Genomic DNA, 17,341 nt, shown 5'->3' with positions numbered 1-17,341 from the left:
AGGTCGAGGGTTAAAATCATTCAAGTTACAACAATCAAGTTGCTGCTTTGAATATGAAATATGGTTCATGCTGACGATACACTAAGCTACTCTTAGAAAAATCATGCAGCCTGTGAAAAACAACGTGCTTTTGCTGCCAATGCAGGCCAACAACCGTGCACTATCTATGTACCAGACTTGTGATGTTACATTATCTATTCCGTTCTTGAGGTATTGATATAAGGGCGTTGGCAATTGTTCGTTTCATAATTCATGCTTCTTTAATTTGTTATTGATCCTTTTATATGAGACAGTAAATGTGTTACATAAGATGCATGCATTAGAAACATTATTTTACAGTCGAAGTGTTGGGGATGGGCTCTAACAATGGTATAGTATGGACCTGCCTTACTAGAAATATGTACTTTTAATCCATTTTCGGTGCATGGTGGATGGTCGGAATAAAACACCCAAAGAACAGTCAAATTGATGCTCTCAATGTCCTCAAGTCCTATTGTTTTAGAATAGCAACTGGCGACGAGAGTAGATCGCTCCAACCCGAAAATTGAGAGGGCGTTCAGTTCGCCTTAGCAGCAGAAAATAACCAATCGAGGAACAGCAACGGATGACAACAACGGCTTCTTTGTTATTTCTGACCAATCCCAGTGCGTCTGCCGGATTCAGTGGATTTCAGCTCCACCCCCCACTCCCAGTTGTGCCCTGTGACGTCACATCAGCTGCGGCTCGCCGCCGACGCAGGGCTGGGTTTCCATTTTCATAGCGAGCAAGTTTCAGATAGGGAACAACAATATGGAGCCGGAGATGGAGGACAAGACATTGGATCTTATGGTGAGTTTCAGACGAGTACTTTGTTAACGAACGTCTCGGAAAAAGGGTACTCTCGCAATTGAGTCAGGAGATGGATTGAATGAGGACAGAACTGTATTGGTTGACCAGCTACAAAAGCTAGCTAGCAAGCTAAATGCGGTAGGCTAGCGCTGATGTAGACAAATAGCTGGCTAACATTTGTTAGCTTGCTTAGGAGGGCCGTTGTAGCTAGGCTAACTCAATAGCCAGTTAATATGCCAGTTAATTAGATCCTGATTTAACATTAGTGTAATTTTATTCTCGGCAATATTGAGAACTGTAATAGTCCCCGTCTGACTTAATCATGTGGAATCCCTCATGTGGAATATGGCATAAAGAGCCAACTTATGCCAAACCTGCATACTAGCCAAGGCAGCGAGCTAATAGCCGGTCTCTAAGCACGAGCAACGGGCACAACACGGGAAGGGTATGCGCCAATCCGTTTGTTTAGTTCGAGATTATTAGCCTGCTAGACTAGCTAGTTGGTTTGTAATTTAATTTGATCAGACAGTCATCGATATATCCAGCTAGGTACAGTCAGGACGAAGGACGTAATATCGTTGTGTTTAAGTAGCTAGCTAGTCTAGCTGTCTGTGAGGTAAATTAGATCGTAGCCAGTCCTCAAGTGCAGATTTGACTGTTCAAAAAGGCAGCCAGCCCGTATAGCTAGCTATCCAGGCCTAGCGGTTAGCTAACACTTTAACTAGCAATTTAGCAGATAGCTAACGGTGGCTAACTCTCCCATAAGCGAGCTGTTAAATGGCATTTCAATCTGCGTAGAAGGAAGTGGTTCGCTAGCCAGACACTATTTAGCATACCGAGTGTCAGATTTTACACACACACAGGAATGAAAACTGCGGTACTGATTCAAGTGTGTAACCTTAACTAGAAAGTTAAGTTAAGTTAGTTACAAGTAACCAAGCCGGCACTAGCAGGCTAGTCGAGCTAGCAAAACTAGCGTTATATGACACTTTAGTTACACCATAACGTTAGCTAAGCGGTTCAGTGGCAGGGTACGCATTCACATTATTACATGAGCAAAGTTCAGTTAAATCTCTCTCTTCGTGATGATGACATAGTCAGTCATATTCAGAAGTTAGATATTTGATATTGTTTAGTATGCTAATCGTGTAGCTACAGTATTTTCTCTGTGCCTACACAACACCCCCAACACAACTTACACACATACAGTGACCTCCACCTGCTGTGTACGGCAGGGAGACCCAAGACAACTGCTGCATAGCCAAGACCCAACTGTTCACAGTGGACTTTGTCACAGCCTTTACATTTAAGCTGGTACAGGGAAAATTGATCAGTTTTGAACATGTGTTTTGTGTTTAAATTCCAACCTGAAAGACGATGATGGTGGTGTCAGATTGTGGGTGTGCTGGGGGGAGAACAGGCAACTGTTGGAACAGCCATGCCCCCCCACCCCCAAATCCAACTAGCCTATACACTGAAAACAATTGGTTTACTTGACATTACTATTGGCCCAATGTCATTGGTAAATGTAATATTGTGATTGGCATCAGTAAAGTGTGTTGAAACACTGTCTTGGTCTTTTGAATTCTCATCATTGCAGATATTTCTTCTAACTCTCTCGCTTTGGGAAAAAGCATATGCAAAAATGTTTATTTTTTTAACTGCACATTCACTAATGAATGTTCACTCCCTCTTTTCCATCCCCTTCAGAACAACACCTTCATGGATTCGCAAACAGACGAGCTCTCATCAAAGAAGACGACAGTGTTCAAGGTTTGCACCACACAGTCACATAACCCAGTCTTTGAAAAACATGAAAAGAAGTCAGCCCACAAGGTTTATTGACACATTAACACTTTGTTGTGTTCCAGCAGTCGGTTTTGACAGCAATTTCCCTGTCAAAACCGATTACAAATCAAAACATTTGTAAAGTTCATCCAGAAGACTTATTTAAAAGCATGAACCATATATGTTGTCTTAGCCTTGTCAGTCTGTCAATTTTATTGAATATGAAACAAGACATTACGCCACACTATTTAGTAATGTACATACAATATGAAATTGCACAACTTAACTCAACAGTACCACCTAGCTGGATCCACAAACTGTTCACCTCAAGGGCACCTCTACAGCAGGTGATAGCCATGCTGGCTGTTCATGCCAGCAGCTGTGTAATAGATAGTTTGACTGCCCAGGTAAACTGCAGGCTCGGACGTCCTTATCACATTCGATGGTGACCTCATTTGACCCCCCTCCCCCAAACGTCTTCTGCCTTCAGATCACAAACGGTCCGATGACGGGCTCTCGGAAGCGCCCATCGGAAGGGAACTACGACAAGGAGAAGGATGTTTGCATCCAGCTGTTCGACCAGTGGTCCGAGGCTGAGCAGGTGGAGTTTGTGGAGCACCTCATCTCACGTATGTGTCACTACCAACACGGCCACATCAACTCCTACCTTAAACCCATGCTCCAAAGAGACTTCATCACTGCACTGCCAGGTAACTTATTCACACCGTCAGTCTGTAGTATACTTTACTATTTACCAAATATATTTTTGAAATTAAAAAAACGGTGCTTACAAGGTCATCCACTACAAACCAAGGGAAGCCACTCACTCTTGGGGGGGTTAATCTCAGGCCGTGATGTGCCCAGTGGTGTTGATGTGTGGTTGTCGTCCTCTGGACTCCAGCTCAGGGCCTTGACCACATAGCGGAGAACATCCTGTCATTCCTGGACGCGCGGTCGCTGTGTTCGGCCGAGCTGGTGTGTAAGGAGTGGCAGAGGGTGATCTCCGAGGGCATGCTGTGGAAGAAGCTGATCGAGCGCATGGTCCGCACCGACCCCCTGTGGAAGGGCCTGTCGGAGAGGCACCAGTGGTGAGTACCGTCGGAGATCACCCTGGTCCAGGGAGCCCACTCACAGAACCTGCCATAACCCTAGTCCTGATCCAGGGGGCCCACTCACAGAACCTGCCATAACCCTGGTCCTGATCCAGGGGGCCTACTCACAGAACCTGTCATAACCTTATGTTCTGGCATAGAAGACATGCTCGTACGATAAGTCAACCATTTATGAATCTGAAAAAAAAAACCTTGGTCTGGTTATCAACTTTTTCCCCTCCCTGCTTTGACACTAATCTTCACCCGATACAGTGCTTCACCTGATACAGTGCATCCAAGCATGCTGATCTTGGGCTTGAGGAATGATGAGATTGATTTATGTCTTCTCTCTTTAGGGAAAAGTACCTTTTCAAGAATCGAACCACAGAAGTTCCGCCAAACTCCTACTACCGCTCCCTCTACCCCAAAATCATCCAGGACATAGAGGTGGGTAGTCCTCCCCCCAGCCGTCTCTCCAGTTTGATAGATGAATAGATAAGCCGCGTTTCCACTGCAAGTACTGGAACCAGTCAGAAATGTTCTACGCTGTAAGATCCACCCCCAAAGTTACTGTGTTTTGAAAAGTACTACCCCTGGAGTAGACCCGGTTCCTGTGATGGAAATGCGGACAGTTCCAGGGGACAGTTCCTAGCTCCGGGGGAAAGTTCCTGCGATGGAAACGCGGCCATAGACGGGTACTTGACTCATCCCAGAGGGGAAGTTGTGTCACAGTTTGTCGTGGTTTGTCGGCTCATCCTCCTCCTCCTCTCTCTGACGCCAGACCATCGAGGCCAACTGGCGGTGTGGCCGCCACAACCTGCAGAGGATCCAGTGTCGCTCGGAGAACAGCAAGGGGGTTTACTGTCTGCAGTACGACGACGACAAGATCATCAGCGGCCTTCGAGACAACTCCATCAAGGTGGGTCTGAGTCTGCGTGGGAGCCCATGTCATCGCCCCTTCTGTGTGGGGGGGTGTTCTTGACCAGCTGTGTGTGTGTGTGTGTGTGTGTGTGTACAGATCTGGGACAAACAGTCTCTGGAGTGTTTGAAGATCCTTACAGGGCACACGGGCTCGGTGCTGTGTCTGCAGTACGACGAGCGGGTCATCGTCACCGGATCCTCCGACTCCACTGTCAGGTCAGCAGCTGCTCTGCCTCTCCTCCTACCCCTCCCTTCCTCTGGCTCATCTCCACCTCCTCCTTCACCTCCACATTCTGTGGATCTCAAGATGTCTTCGTCTCAGTTGATCGCTATGCAACACAAAGGCTTTTGCTCAGTGCTTATTCTCTCTCTCTCTCTCCCCCTCTGTTTCTCTCTCTCTTTATGTCTCTCTCTCTCTGTCCCTGTCTCTCTCTGTCTCAGGGTGTGGGATGTGAACACAGGCGAGGTGCTGAACACTCTGATCCACCACAACGAGGCGGTGCTCCACCTGCGCTTCTGCAACGGCCTGATGGTCACCTGCTCCAAGGACCGCTCCATCGCCGTGTGGGACATGGCCTCGCCCACGGACATCAGCCTGCGCCGGGTGCTGGTGGGACACAGGGCCGCCGTCAACGTGGTGGACTTCGACGACAAGTACATCGTGTCTGCGTCCGGGGACCGCACCATCAAGGCAAGCTTCCGTCACCGTCTCCTAGAGACCAGTGGTTCCCAACCCTGCTCCTCAGGGAACACCTGTCCTGCATGTTTTCGATGTTTCCCTGCTCCAACACACTTGATTCAAATGAATGGTCATAAGCCAGCTTCTGTGGAGCTGGATAACATCCCATTCATTAGAATCAGGTGTGTTGGAGCAGGGAAACATCTAAAACATGCAGGACAGGTGTTCCCTGAGGATTGGGAACCACTGTCCTAGACTGCTCGTGTGGGTGTCAGTGCGTGAGAGAGCGCGCACGCACGTTGGCCTGTCCCCTTCCGAGACGTCTGTTCGAACGCCCCCCCAGTAGGGAGCAGCACAGAGCGGGTCTTGATCCGAGTCCAGGCCCGGGTGTCAGATGGTCAGCCTGGCCGTCTCCTCACCTCTCCCTGTCCCGGGCCTCTGTCTTCCAGACGCAGGATTTGTGGCTAGCCAGGATTCCAGAAACAAAGCCACCGTAGCCAGCCCACCCATCGTCCTGGGAACAGGGCCAAGGCATTCCGCACCCAGCCGGCTCCTGCACTCTACGCCCCAGTTCTCTGAAAACATTCCCAGAGTAACAAGGGAGGGTCCACAGACGTGTGTGTGTGTGTGTGTGTGAGAGAAAGTCATCGAGTTTGCTCTGGATCCTACATAAATTATGGTTACCATTAGCAGTGCGTGTGTGTCAACGCCGGTGTGTTCACTGGCTCGCAGAAGTGGCACCCTCGAACGCGCGATAGCCTTCAGAACGGATTTATCGTGACCGCGAAGGCTGTTGCCGTAGAAACCTCGCCGCCCCGGTCTAGACGATGATTAATAGTGAGGTGGCTACAGAGAATGGGAAGCAAAGACATTTACGGAATGTTGCATTCATGCCCCCCCTCCCCTGTGGTGTCCTTGCTGACCTCTGTATGTGTGTGTGACCTCTGTGTGTATGTGTGTGTGACCTCTGTGTGTGTGTGTGTGTGACCTCTGTTGACCCCCCAGGTGTGGAGCACCAGCACGTGTGAGTTTGTGCGCACGCTGAACGGACACAAAAGGGGCATCGCTTGTCTGCAGTACCGGGACAGACTGGTGGTCAGTGGTTCCTCGGACAACACTATCCGGTCAGTGTGTGCTCCTGTGAGAGAGAGTGTGTGTGTGTGTGTGTGTGTGAGAGCGAGAGAGAGAAGAGAAGAAAAAGAGGTGGAATTGTATCCCCCCCCCACGTCTTGTTTCAAGCGAGCCACAAATCTCCTCTGACGTTGTGGGTCTTACCCGTGTCTCCCCTCCCAGGCTGTGGGACATAGAGTGCGGGGCGTGTCTGAGGGTGCTGGAAGGCCACGAGGAGCTGGTCCGCTGCATCCGCTTCGACAACAAGAGGATCGTGAGCGGAGCCTACGACGGGTCAGTCTGATCCCTCCTCCCAGGGCTCTGGGGCTTGGCCCGGGCTGGGCCGGGGCTGTGTACCCCCTGATTTGATGACTTGGCTAATGGGGATCTGTCTCCCTGCTAATGTGTTTTATTGGGGACAGATAATCCCATACTTGGGCATGGTTAATTCTTGTTATTCTCTGACTGTTAATCTTGCACTCAGTGTCCGATTCGTAATCCTTGCCTCGGCCCCTTGGTTCGACTTAATCTGTTAGACTGTTAGTCAATCTTGGCCCAGGGGTAAGGGATCCCCGCTTATCCAGTAATGTGATTTCGGACGACGGTTGGTACTAATTGTTGGTGTTGTTTTGTCACTGGTCTATAGTAATACCCCCCCCCCTCTTCCCTGCTGTTTCATTGTAGCAAAATCAAAGTGTGGGACCTCCAGGCTGCTCTGGACCCCCGCGCCCCAGCAAGCACACTCTGTCTGCGCACACTAGTGGTGAGTCTGGCCCCTGGCCTGGAACCCGGCCCCTAACCCTGGAGCTCTCAGAGCACAGGGATGCAGCCATGCTAGCGACAGCGGCTTTTGCTTGATACCGACTCTCCTAACCCCTCTTTCAGGAGCACTCTGGGCGTGTGTTCCGGCTACAGTTTGATGAATTCCAGATCATCAGCAGTTCCCATGACGACACCATCCTCATCTGGGATTTCCTGAACGTGTCCACCAATGGGCAGACAGAGGGCAGGTCGCCCTCCCGCACGTATACCTACATCTCCAGATAGCAGGTACCTACATCTCCAGATGGATATGTATCGATTTAGCTTGCGCTTTTATCCAAAGCGTTGCACAAGGGAGATTTCAACCTTTAGAATTGCAGTCGGATGCTCTTAACCACTAAGCTGTCTTCCGTGTCCTCAGGGTGGAGCCAGTGGAACGTGGCGTGTCTTTGGGGACAGTACCGGTGGCCAAGTCTCTGTGTCAGTGTGTCGGAGTCAGAGGTCGAGGAAAGGACTCCCCCTCTTCTGAGTACTCCACCCTCCTCTCTGTGCCATCTCTCCACCGTTCTCCTGCTGCTGCCCACCCCCTCCCCTCCGCCCAGCGCCTCCAAATCCTCCTCTCAGCACTGGCACCCCCCCCCCTCCTCCTCCCTATACCCCCACAGAACAGTCACACAGAGACCCCCCCCAGTACCTTTTTAATCTGTTCAGCAAAGACAGAGGGGAAAGCATGGACATGAAGGAGCTCAACCAAGTGGATATAGCGAGCGAGTGGAGTTACCCTGAAGAGGGGGTGGGGGTGGAGGAACGGTCCCAGACTCGGTTCTCTCCCCACCCGCCCGTGACCCAGGCCTACTCACCCGGGCCAAAAGACTATCAATCTTGTTCTTATCTCTTTTTTTTCTTTTTATAGTTTTTTCTTTTTTTTTGGTGGCAGAAAAAAAAGAGACTTTGAAAGAGAGGTCAACATGTATATATCCTCCCAGAGGACTGTACTGCATGGATGAATGATGGGATAATATTGTGTGATTGTGACCTATTTCTGTTTTTCTATCTTTTTTTTTTTTAATTTCTTTGTCAGTTTTTATTTTATTTGGGATTGTCTTTTTGTTTCTTTTTTTGGGGGGGGGGTTCATTTGCCCATCTTTGTTACATTGTACTAAAATTGTAGTTTGTTTTTTTTTCTCTCCCAAAACCCCTTTAAACCTGTCTGTCTGTCTGTCTTGTTCAGCCCCTCTTGCTGTCTGCCTGTCTAGGTTCTGAATGAGCTGAAATTAGTTGTAAACAGAAGTGTCTTGTCTAAAATGGTGTTGTATATTGAAATGATTTTTTAAAGAAAAAAAAAAAAACATTATTATTAATAAGAATAAAGTACTTGACTGTGAAGAAGTGTTAAACAGTGGTGTGTGTGTGTGTGTGTGTGTGTGTGTGTGTGTGTGTTACACGGTTCGAAACCCAGCTGGTTGCAATGATGATGCTGATCATGGCACTGGTTTAGAAGCCACCACCCAGATATTTCACCATCTTTTCTCTGGAATTGTCTTCATTCTCTGTAGTCTTTTAGCAGATGCTGTTATCCACGCTTTCGTGGCCGAAGATGTTCATGAAGAGCAACAGTCATGTTGTAGTTCTCTGCATGAGTTAAATGTTACATTTATGTTCAGTGACCACCAGAGGGCATTTGTTCTCCAGAGGAACCCTGTACTGATTTACATAACCTATTCTATTATATGGGAGGACAAAGGTCTCTCAGCACAATTTTGAAAATTGTAAATATGCTTTTTTTTGTTTTGCTTTTGCTGCTCAAAAGCACATAGCCTCTTTATAGAAACAACCGGGTTACAACAACAAGCAAAATAAATAACTTTTAATATCATAATCCATAAGCAACGTAAGATCGTCTGGGTCAGTAAGAAGCTAAGAAATATTACAGATACTGTTCTAGTTTGTACGACAGCCTTACATGTGAAGTGAAAAGTCAGGGGCACAGAAAATGTGGACTTGGTAGTAAAAAGTTGCCACACAAAGTGTAAAGACTGAAAAGAACATGACAAGTTCTCTTTTCTTGATTTCTGTACTAAACATTGTTCAGTTGTCTATGGAAGGGTTTGGAGGTTTTTGAGATCGTGAAATGCAGATCAGATGTCTTTGGAGTATTCATTGTTGAACGAACCTTATATTGTTCGGTTGTCTTGAGTGTTGAAGGACTTAGTGTGTAGATCAATATCAGTTTCTTGTAAGTGTAACTAACATTGCATTTAGTCATCTTGAATTGTACACCACCGTAGTCAGTCTTGGTGTCTATCGACGTGTTCACTAGTTTCTGTCTTCGGAGGGTGTTCTGAATTCTGAATTGGTTAGCTGTAGGGCTCAGAGTCCACTGCTATGAGGGAGACAGAATTTCAGAGGATCTTGGTGTCGGTTTGGGTGTTTCAGCCCTGCTACGAGAAAGCCAGGGTCTCTGAGGAGATGTGTGTCGGTTTGGGTGTTTCAGCCCTGCTACGAGAAAGCCAGGGTCTCTGAGGAGATGTGTGTCGGTTTGGGTGTTTCAGCCCTGCTACGAGAAAGCCAGGGTCTCTGAGGAGATGTGTGTCGGTTTGGGTGTTTCAGCCCTGCTACGAGAAAGCCAGGGTCTCTGAGGAGATGTGTGTCGGTTTGGGTGTTTCAGCTCCAGGTCTTCTCTGCTACGAGGGAGCCAGGGTCTCTGTGGGGCCGGGCGTATGAGTGGGTCTGATCCCTCTCACCTTCTTCCTCTTGCTGACGGGGGTGAAGCGGAACGGCTGAAGGTCTGGCTGCCCCCCCATGGGGGGGCGTTTCAGGAAGTGGACGTCCTGCTGGTTGGGGAGTGTCTGTGACCCGCGCCGGGGCCGACCCCTCTTGGTGAAGCCCACGTACCAGCCGGGGTAGCAAGCTGACAGGAGGGCTGTGTAGTGGTTCTCCAACACCATCTCTATGAAGACGCAGTCGGCACTGCGATTGCTCGCCCTCTGAAACACACAAACAGGAGACGACTTAATAATAATATTTATTTTTTTCAATCAACGGATGCTTTGAACCAAGGGTGGATTTGAACCTGTGACTTCTTGATTTGCTGTCAAACGCACCGGTACTGAGCTATCCCCCGTAGTACCTAACAGATTCACCGGTAAGGGAAAAAACCATTGCAATCACAGCCGAGGAGGGAGTTTGTCAAATTAAAGTCACATTACGTACTGTATGCTAATTTTCTCACCTTTCCAATAAGCTTGCCTCGACGGTTCATGCAGAGGTAGAAGTCGGTCTCTCTTCCACGGATTCTCACCTGGCTACCGAACGTGTCTGCCTCCACAACTAACTGGGCTTCAAAACACCAGCACACAAAAACAAAGGATGAACAGGGGAATCGAAATATTCCACTCAAAGTGTTGATATTGTATAGGGTCATGCCTTGGTGTATGTGTTCTGTATGTATGCCTGGTGAACATGAAATAGATAAATGGATAGAAATACTAGACAGACAGATAGGTTGACAGTGTTAGGTGTCGGGTGCACGGTACCATATTTGTCCCCATCCTCTCCCTCGGCGCTGATCCTCCTCCCCAGAACCTGGACATGTTTCCCGCTGGTCCTGCTGTACAGCTGGTACACCCTGTGGTGACGTCGACTCATCGTGTCTCGCACCCGGGTCTCATTCTCCACGTGGACCCCAAAGTTAACGTTGTCCGCCGCTAACACCTGCAATAAGAAGACCAGGCAGAGCGTGAGACAGTATTAGTCGTTATGTGGGTATATTTGTGTTTATTAATTATAGGCAAGCTAGCCCATTTATGATGTTTGTGTATGTATTCACCTCCAGGGGACTGCAAACCACCCACAAAGCCTGGACAGATCTGAGAACAAGAGAATATTATTCACTACACCTCCTCTATCCATCCATCCACCCCATCCATCCATCCACCACTTCCTCTCTCCTCCATCTTGGTAAACCGTGCACGCACAGCTTCAGTCATGTCCATGAATTAGTAACGCTGAGCCTGGCCCTAGCTAGGGAAAGGGAGAGACTTTGGTTCTATCCAACGTTTCATCTCCACCCCATAGCCTCCTGGCGGTGTGCTCATTAGGGAGGCCTGCCTGGTTCCTACCCCCCGCGCTCTCCAGATGTATGCCTGGAATGTAGCCTACAGCTGGGCCAAAGCAGACACAGATGTCTGCTCTACTTCCACTGCAGTCTACTTCTGTACAGCCTCGGTTTTACCTCTGAGACAAACGTGGTCAAATCAGATGGTGTCTCTGTTGACTAGGATTTGGGGGAGATGGTGAGGAAGGGGAAGCTGGGAACGGGGAAACTTCTCGTAATAAAGCGGTGTTCATTTACCGGCATACCTGCTTCAGGCTTAGCCACGCAGACGTCTGTGGATGCCAAATTAAAAGTGGGGATTTGCATATCACGGAAAGCCAAACATAATCAAAAACAGCTTCAACCTATAAGACTTCTACACAGACTCTTGTCGATTAAATAAACTGCCAACGAATCCGTACACATTGCGAAAGAATAATTATGACATGGATTGACGTCAATGTGAGTCCACCTTTAAGCACATTTTCTCACTTGTAACTTAGACAAAGGCAACAGTAAAGGTATCTAGTATTTTACCACGCAAAAGTTGATATTTTTACGCTCGCTGCTAGTAAATAACTATGTCACCAGAATGCATATGGAATCTGTATAATGTCTGAGCTATACAACGCGCGAGAAACCACACCTGCTGCGCCCACATGGCTACCCTATGGCCCAACTACAAACACATGCGCGCGTCTCACACACAGAACCTCACACGTGGATGATAACGGAACTGCATTTTCATTCGACTTCAACATGCAGATATCATGTAAGTCCAGGGCTAAACTGTAACAGTTTCAAGAAAACTCCACGTGTCGAGTTCCATTAAGGCACATTTCACTTACAACAGGACCAGAGTTGAGAGGATATAAGTCATCGCTTGAGCGTAGCTGCCGTGACCAAGCCGCTATCCAGGCCAGGGAAAGTCAGGCACTTTGACCGGGGATTCCTCCACAGATCCGCTCGTTGAAGGATGGATCGGGGAAGAGCAACAATCCGTGCGGGCATCAGCAGCACACACCGGGCACATTGATCAGGAAGGATGCTGGCGGAGAGGAATGGGTTTAGTGATGTCACTGTAGCCAAAAAGTGAACGCGGATTTATAGACTACACAATGTCCCGAGTCCCGTCCTACTCCGGATGATGTTAATGACGAGGATGAAAAGGTGAGGGGAATTAACGTGCTGGTAGACTAGGCGTTCTCCATCCTGTTTGAGTTTTGAGTTGCTTTTTTGAGGTTAGGCTTTTGGTATTGTCTTATCCTTTCATTCTCTTTCCTTCTCTTGACTTGTAAATGCAGCAGTTGTTTTCCGTGTGCGTTTGTTCAGGCTTCGGGGTGAGATTCAGGTGGAGAAAAGTTACAGGATGCGGTGTCACCTAATCTCAGTCATTTGCAGCGCTAGTTCGAGATAATGAATACGTAAGAAATGATTGAACGTTACTGATATAAAGATATAACTCAATTGGAATGTTGTCTTTCAGTCATGTCTGTGTCTGTCAAATTTGTGCTTAGCCTTACAGAAAGTTTGAGGTTAGAAAAGCGGAGTTCCGTGGAGTTGCGCATGAGGGTATGTGGAAACGTTCACACCCCTATAAACCTACGGTACATGTATGAACCGCAGACGCCCAATGAACCTGCTCTCTGAAGACGGTAGGCTTACATTAATATTTTGCTTTAGGTTCCTACAAGTGACCGTACAAACAAAGTCCTTTCCCCTCTCGCCGGTCGTTTTAGCCCGCCGGACTGTGCCTGTGTGATACGGCCGCCGCCACATCCGATGTGGGTAGTTTGCAGCCGACCTGTGGTCTGTCACATTTGGAATTAGGCGTATGTGTTCCGTTGGCCTTTCCGTTTCACATGTCTGGGTAGTGTTCAGGCAAACTTGAAACGAAACTTCAATTGAGAAGACTAATGAAAAGCGTAAGAGAATGAGACATATAAGGAAATAAGGGAGGGAGTTCGCGTGGTATGTAAGCAGAGACGGGGATCCAAAATGAACATTTTTTGGAGATTCAACAATACCACGAGCTCCCCACTCCTCTCGCCGCCTTGGAACCGCAGACGAACCGGCCAGCCAAAGGCCCCCTCTCTCTCTCTCTCTCTCTCTCTCTCTCTCTCTCTCTCTCTCTCTCTCTCTCTCTCTCTCTCTCTCTCTCTCTCTCTCTCTCTCTCTCTCTCTCTCTCTCTCTCTCTCTCTCTCTCTCTCCCTCCCTCCTTCTCATTCTCTCTCTCCCTCTTTCTCTCCCTCCTACCCTCCAAAACACACAGCATGCCTTATGATAAACTTGATAGATGACCCTCACAGGGAGAGGTCAAATCATTGTCACTGATCGACTTCCTCATCACTGCTGTTTTGCAGGCTATAGGCCCTAACACAGTATAAGGGTGAGCATTGTTAGACAGGGCTAACAGGTTCCATACGAGGCCACTGAACCTGGCCAAAAAGACCTGTTTCACAGTACTGGGCCTGGTACAACAAACCCACACTCTGCCTAACTTCATTTGAGCTTTTGACTTGACGCTTTTGCTGTGATTGGATAACCTCCTGCTCCAGTGAACACAGGATGCCTCTCTCCACTCTGGGTTAAGATGTGAGGAAAAACAGAGTTAAGCTGTGAAGTCCCCCATTTGCAGTGTGGTTCAAGGTTGTAGTCAGTGTGTAAGCACTACTGTGTCTATTGTAAATCTATTCTGCAGAGGCTGTCATGGTGTAAATACAGTAGAACTTGTCGTGAAGGTCTTTTATCATGACTTACATCTTGTCACACAAAACATATCCTAAGAGTTGCTCTCTCCCTCCCCTTCTCTCTCCCTCTCTCACTTGCCCTCCTTCCCCCCTCTCTCTTTCTCTCCCTCTCTCTCTATATATCCCTCTCTCTCTCCCTCTTTCCCCCTCTCCCTCTTTCCCTCTCACCCTCTCTTTCTCTAACTCTCTCTATATATATCCCTCTCTCTCTCTCTCCCTCTCTCTTTCTCTCCCTCTCTCTCTATATATCCCTCTCTCTCTCTCTCCATCTTTCCCTCTCTCCCTCTTTCCCTCTCTCCCTCTCTCTTTCTCTAACTCTCTCTATATATCCTTCTCTCTCTCTCTCTCCCTCTCTCTCTCTCTGACGCTCAGACAGTCAGACAAACAGTCTGTCTTGGCTCATCCTTTGCCTTTCCTGACTTTGAAAGCAGTTCAGACGTAATGTAAGACAGGTCCCCACCACAACAAAAGGTCTAACTTTGAGTTAGAATAAACAATGTATTTCTCTCCCAGGCTCCCACCCTTTCTGTCTGTCTCCCACTCCAATTTTTCCTCTCGCTTTATTATTTCACTCTTGGCGCGAGGAGAAGTATGTGCACTTGTTATGCGCTTTCCACCGTTGCTTTTTCTCTGGAATAGATTATCTGCTGGGAGTGTTGAACAAGTGAGAGAGAAAGAGAGAGAGAGGGACAGGGAGAGAGAGAGAGCAAGAGAAAGGAAGAGAAAGAGAGCGATGGAGAGAGAACAAGAGAAAGAAAGAGGGATAGGGCGAGGGAGCAAGAGAAAGGAAGAGAGAGAGGGGGAGTGAGCAATAGACTGTGTGTGAGAGAAAGACAGGGATAGAGAGCGAGACAGTGTGTGTGTTTGTGTGTGTGAGAGAGACAAGGATAGAGTAAGTGAGAGGTGGAGAAAGAGAGGGAGAGAGAGGGAGAGACATAATGAGGTTAAAGGAGAAGGCTAGAAGAAGTTCACTGACTACTTGTAGTACAGCACACATTGTCCCTAAGTTGTAATAAAAACTAAATTGGTTTAAAGGTTAAAGTTGTGTTGAAGGTAGAATCCACCTTTCCCCTAACTACATACAGATGACATGTTGTTTCTGTGAGAGATATAAAACGTACTGGTTTGGGTGAACTGCATGAGAACATGGGCTGCCAGTGCATGTGCCTCTGAATTAACTATTTGAAGGTTAGTAAACCACAAAGAGCTTGAAGAGATTTTTTAAAACAACAGAACCATATTTAGTGGAAAGACTTGACCTGAATATCGCTGTCGTAGACTGTATTGGAGTAACTTTAGACTAAAACACAGTATTTGTATGGGACACATCAGACAGCCGTGGCCTTCTGCTTGAGCCTCCTGTCACTCATACCAAAGCTGCAACGTGATTGGAGGAAACCTGTCCATTACAGGAAGTTGTCTCCCAGGATTGGCGGTTGTCAGGGACCTGAAGTGTGAGGTTGTGTTGGAGGTCTGTGTTGTGGAACATGGTTTCCCTGAGCCTGTCAGACAGGGTGATGGTGCCGAACCTGGGGTAGAGAGGCTGGAGGGACGCACAGTTGTGTGACAAACACTCCAGTGTCATCGCAGAAGTAAACTAAACGAACGGCGAGAAGGATACACGATGGACTGAGAAGTGCATTGAAATGAGAGTACCAGATCGATCGCCACAATCACAACATTAATTACATTAATAAAGATTGTGGATGAAGAATCAAATAGTTGCAGTGTTATGAATAAATAACACTCACGTATTAATATAGTTTGAACTTTTAGCAGAATAATGCCCCATTATCTGTGTCTCGTGGACTGAAAAAAAACAATGGGGTTTCAGTGTGAATGTACTTATTATTGTACTCATTTCTGTTTCTCACACACGCGCACACACACACACACACACACCTGTTCACACACACACCAAGGTCACCTTTTGATCCTCTGCCACACTTAGCCAAAGGCAGAGAAAGAAAGAGTTGTGTGATGTGTTCGTTTGTGCTGCTCCAGGTGGCAGGCTGGTGTTTGTCCTTGGCTCTGCTAGCTTGACTCAAGCTCTTGTTATCCTCTTATTCACAGATATTGTCTGTATCTCTGGTGTTATCAAGCTACACCTGCATGTGGGGCAGCAGAGCAAACTCAACTGATATGTTACGCAAATGACAACATGCAGCTGTTAGATGTGATGTCGACAGTGCTGCCTCCATGTGGCTCATGGTGGAACTTCACACTGAGTCTTGTTAAGATTCACATCTTACATTTACATTACATTTACATTTAGTCATTTAGCAGACGCTCTTATCCAGAGCGACTTACAGTAAGTACAGGGACATTCCCCCGAGGCAAGTAGGGTGAAGTGCCTTGCCCAAGGACACAACGTCAGTTGGCGTGACCGGGAATCGAACTGGCAACCTTTGGATTACTAGCCCGACTCCCTCACCGCTCAGCCAACTGACTCCCACATCTTGGAGACAGGTTGGTATACCTCAGTCGCAGAACATTTGACTGCAGACCAAGAGGTTGCATATTCAAAAGAATCTCTAGCCCCCCCTCAGTTCCCGTATATCACTGGATAAAAGTTCAGATGAGTGATTTGATTCATTCATTCACCTCTTAAGAGCTTTGTCCTTATTCTTCCATGTCGTATTCATATGTTGGTTGTATCTTCAAGTCTGTGGTTTCTGTAGGTGTTTTGAAACCACGTTTTTTAACATATGTTCTGCGTCCAGGTGCAAGCCAGGACTCTTGACTGCGGCATTTTCCTACTCGGGTCTGTGTTGCTTTTCCGAGGGAATCATGATGTTTACACAGCTGATTAACAGGTGCTGTAGCTGCCACGGTAGTTCTCCTTAGATCCCCTTTCTATCTCTCTCTCTCATTCTCTCCCCCTCTCTATCTGTTTCTCTTGCTCGCTCTCTACCTCTCTCTTCCGCTCTCTCTGTGTCTCACTTTCTGTTTCTCACCCACCCACCCCTCTATCTCTCTCTTCCTGTAGCTCACTCTCTTTTACTCTCTCTCGCTCTCTCCATCTCTCTCGCTCTCTCTATCCTTCCTGTGGCCCACACTGAGTGTGTTTGATTAGTATTTTATCCCCCTGCCGTTGTTTCTCCATTGCATAGACTGGTTGAATCTGCCCTCATCCAGATTGATGGATGTTCCAGACATGCACACAACTCTGCCTGACCTCATACATGTTTGTGTATGCTGTGCTGGGAGGGAGAGATAGAGAGGGAGAAAGAGTGGGAGAGAGATGGAAAGAGAGAGACAGAGAGGAGGAGAGATGGAAATAGAGAGAGGAGAGAGTTGCAGGGAGATAGCATT

General features: G+C 47.7%; 2 protein-coding genes across 2 annotated transcripts; one reads left to right on the top strand and one right to left on the bottom strand.

Annotated features, from left to right (window-relative positions):
* Nucleotides 1-743: 743 nt before the first annotated feature.
* On the top strand, nucleotides 744-8,570 carry LOC136963056 (F-box and WD repeat domain-containing 11-B). The gene is made up of 13 exons (XM_067257048.1): nucleotides 744-828; nucleotides 2,539-2,601; nucleotides 3,107-3,326; nucleotides 3,518-3,704; nucleotides 4,064-4,154; nucleotides 4,489-4,626; nucleotides 4,726-4,844; nucleotides 5,070-5,319; nucleotides 6,313-6,431; nucleotides 6,601-6,711; nucleotides 7,102-7,180; nucleotides 7,303-7,467; nucleotides 7,601-8,570. The coding sequence occupies exons 1-12, from the start codon at nucleotides 790-792 to the stop codon at nucleotides 7,462-7,464; spliced, it is 1,578 nt and encodes a 525-aa protein (XP_067113149.1). The 5' UTR covers nucleotides 744-789; the 3' UTR covers nucleotides 7,465-7,467; nucleotides 7,601-8,570.
* A 1,293-nt stretch (nucleotides 8,571-9,863) lies between these two features.
* Nucleotides 9,864-12,155, bottom strand: LOC136963057 (fibroblast growth factor 18-like). The gene is made up of 5 exons (XM_067257049.1): nucleotides 12,124-12,155; nucleotides 11,009-11,048; nucleotides 10,716-10,893; nucleotides 10,412-10,518; nucleotides 9,864-10,166 (listed from the first exon to the last, which is right to left on the bottom strand). The coding sequence occupies exons 1-5, from the start codon at nucleotides 12,153-12,155 to the stop codon at nucleotides 9,864-9,866; spliced, it is 660 nt and encodes a 219-aa protein (XP_067113150.1).
* Between the last annotated feature and the right edge of the window lie 5,186 nt (nucleotides 12,156-17,341).

This window comes from Osmerus mordax, chromosome 19 (assembly GCF_038355195.1).
Source record: "Osmerus mordax isolate fOsmMor3 chromosome 19, fOsmMor3.pri, whole genome shotgun sequence".
Lineage (NCBI taxonomy): Eukaryota > Metazoa > Chordata > Actinopteri > Osmeriformes > Osmeridae > Osmerus > Osmerus mordax.
The sequence above is the reverse complement of the archived record's forward strand: the minus strand, read 5'-3'. Positions and strand labels throughout refer to the sequence as shown.

Coding starts and splice junctions, on each gene's coding strand:
- LOC136963056 (XM_067257048.1), top strand. CDS start 790: ATGGAGCCGGAGATGGAGGACAAGACATTGGATCTTATG. Junction 829..2,538: donor ACAAGACATTGGATCTTATG/GTGAGTTTCAGA, acceptor CATCCCCTTCAG/AACAACACCTTCATGGATTC. Junction 6,712..7,101: donor GTGAGCGGAGCCTACGACGG/GTCAGTCTGATC, acceptor GTTTCATTGTAG/CAAAATCAAAGTGTGGGACC.
- LOC136963057 (XM_067257049.1), bottom strand. CDS start 12,155: ATGACTTATATCCTCTCAACTCTGGTCCTGTT. Junction 11,049..12,123: donor CTCTCAACTCTGGTCCTGTT/GTAAGTGAAATG, acceptor TCTTGTTCTCAG/ATCTGTCCAGGCTTTGTGGG. Junction 10,167..10,411: donor GAGGCAAGCTTATTGGAAAG/GTGAGAAAATTA, acceptor TGTGTGTTTCAG/AGGGCGAGCAATCGCAGTGC.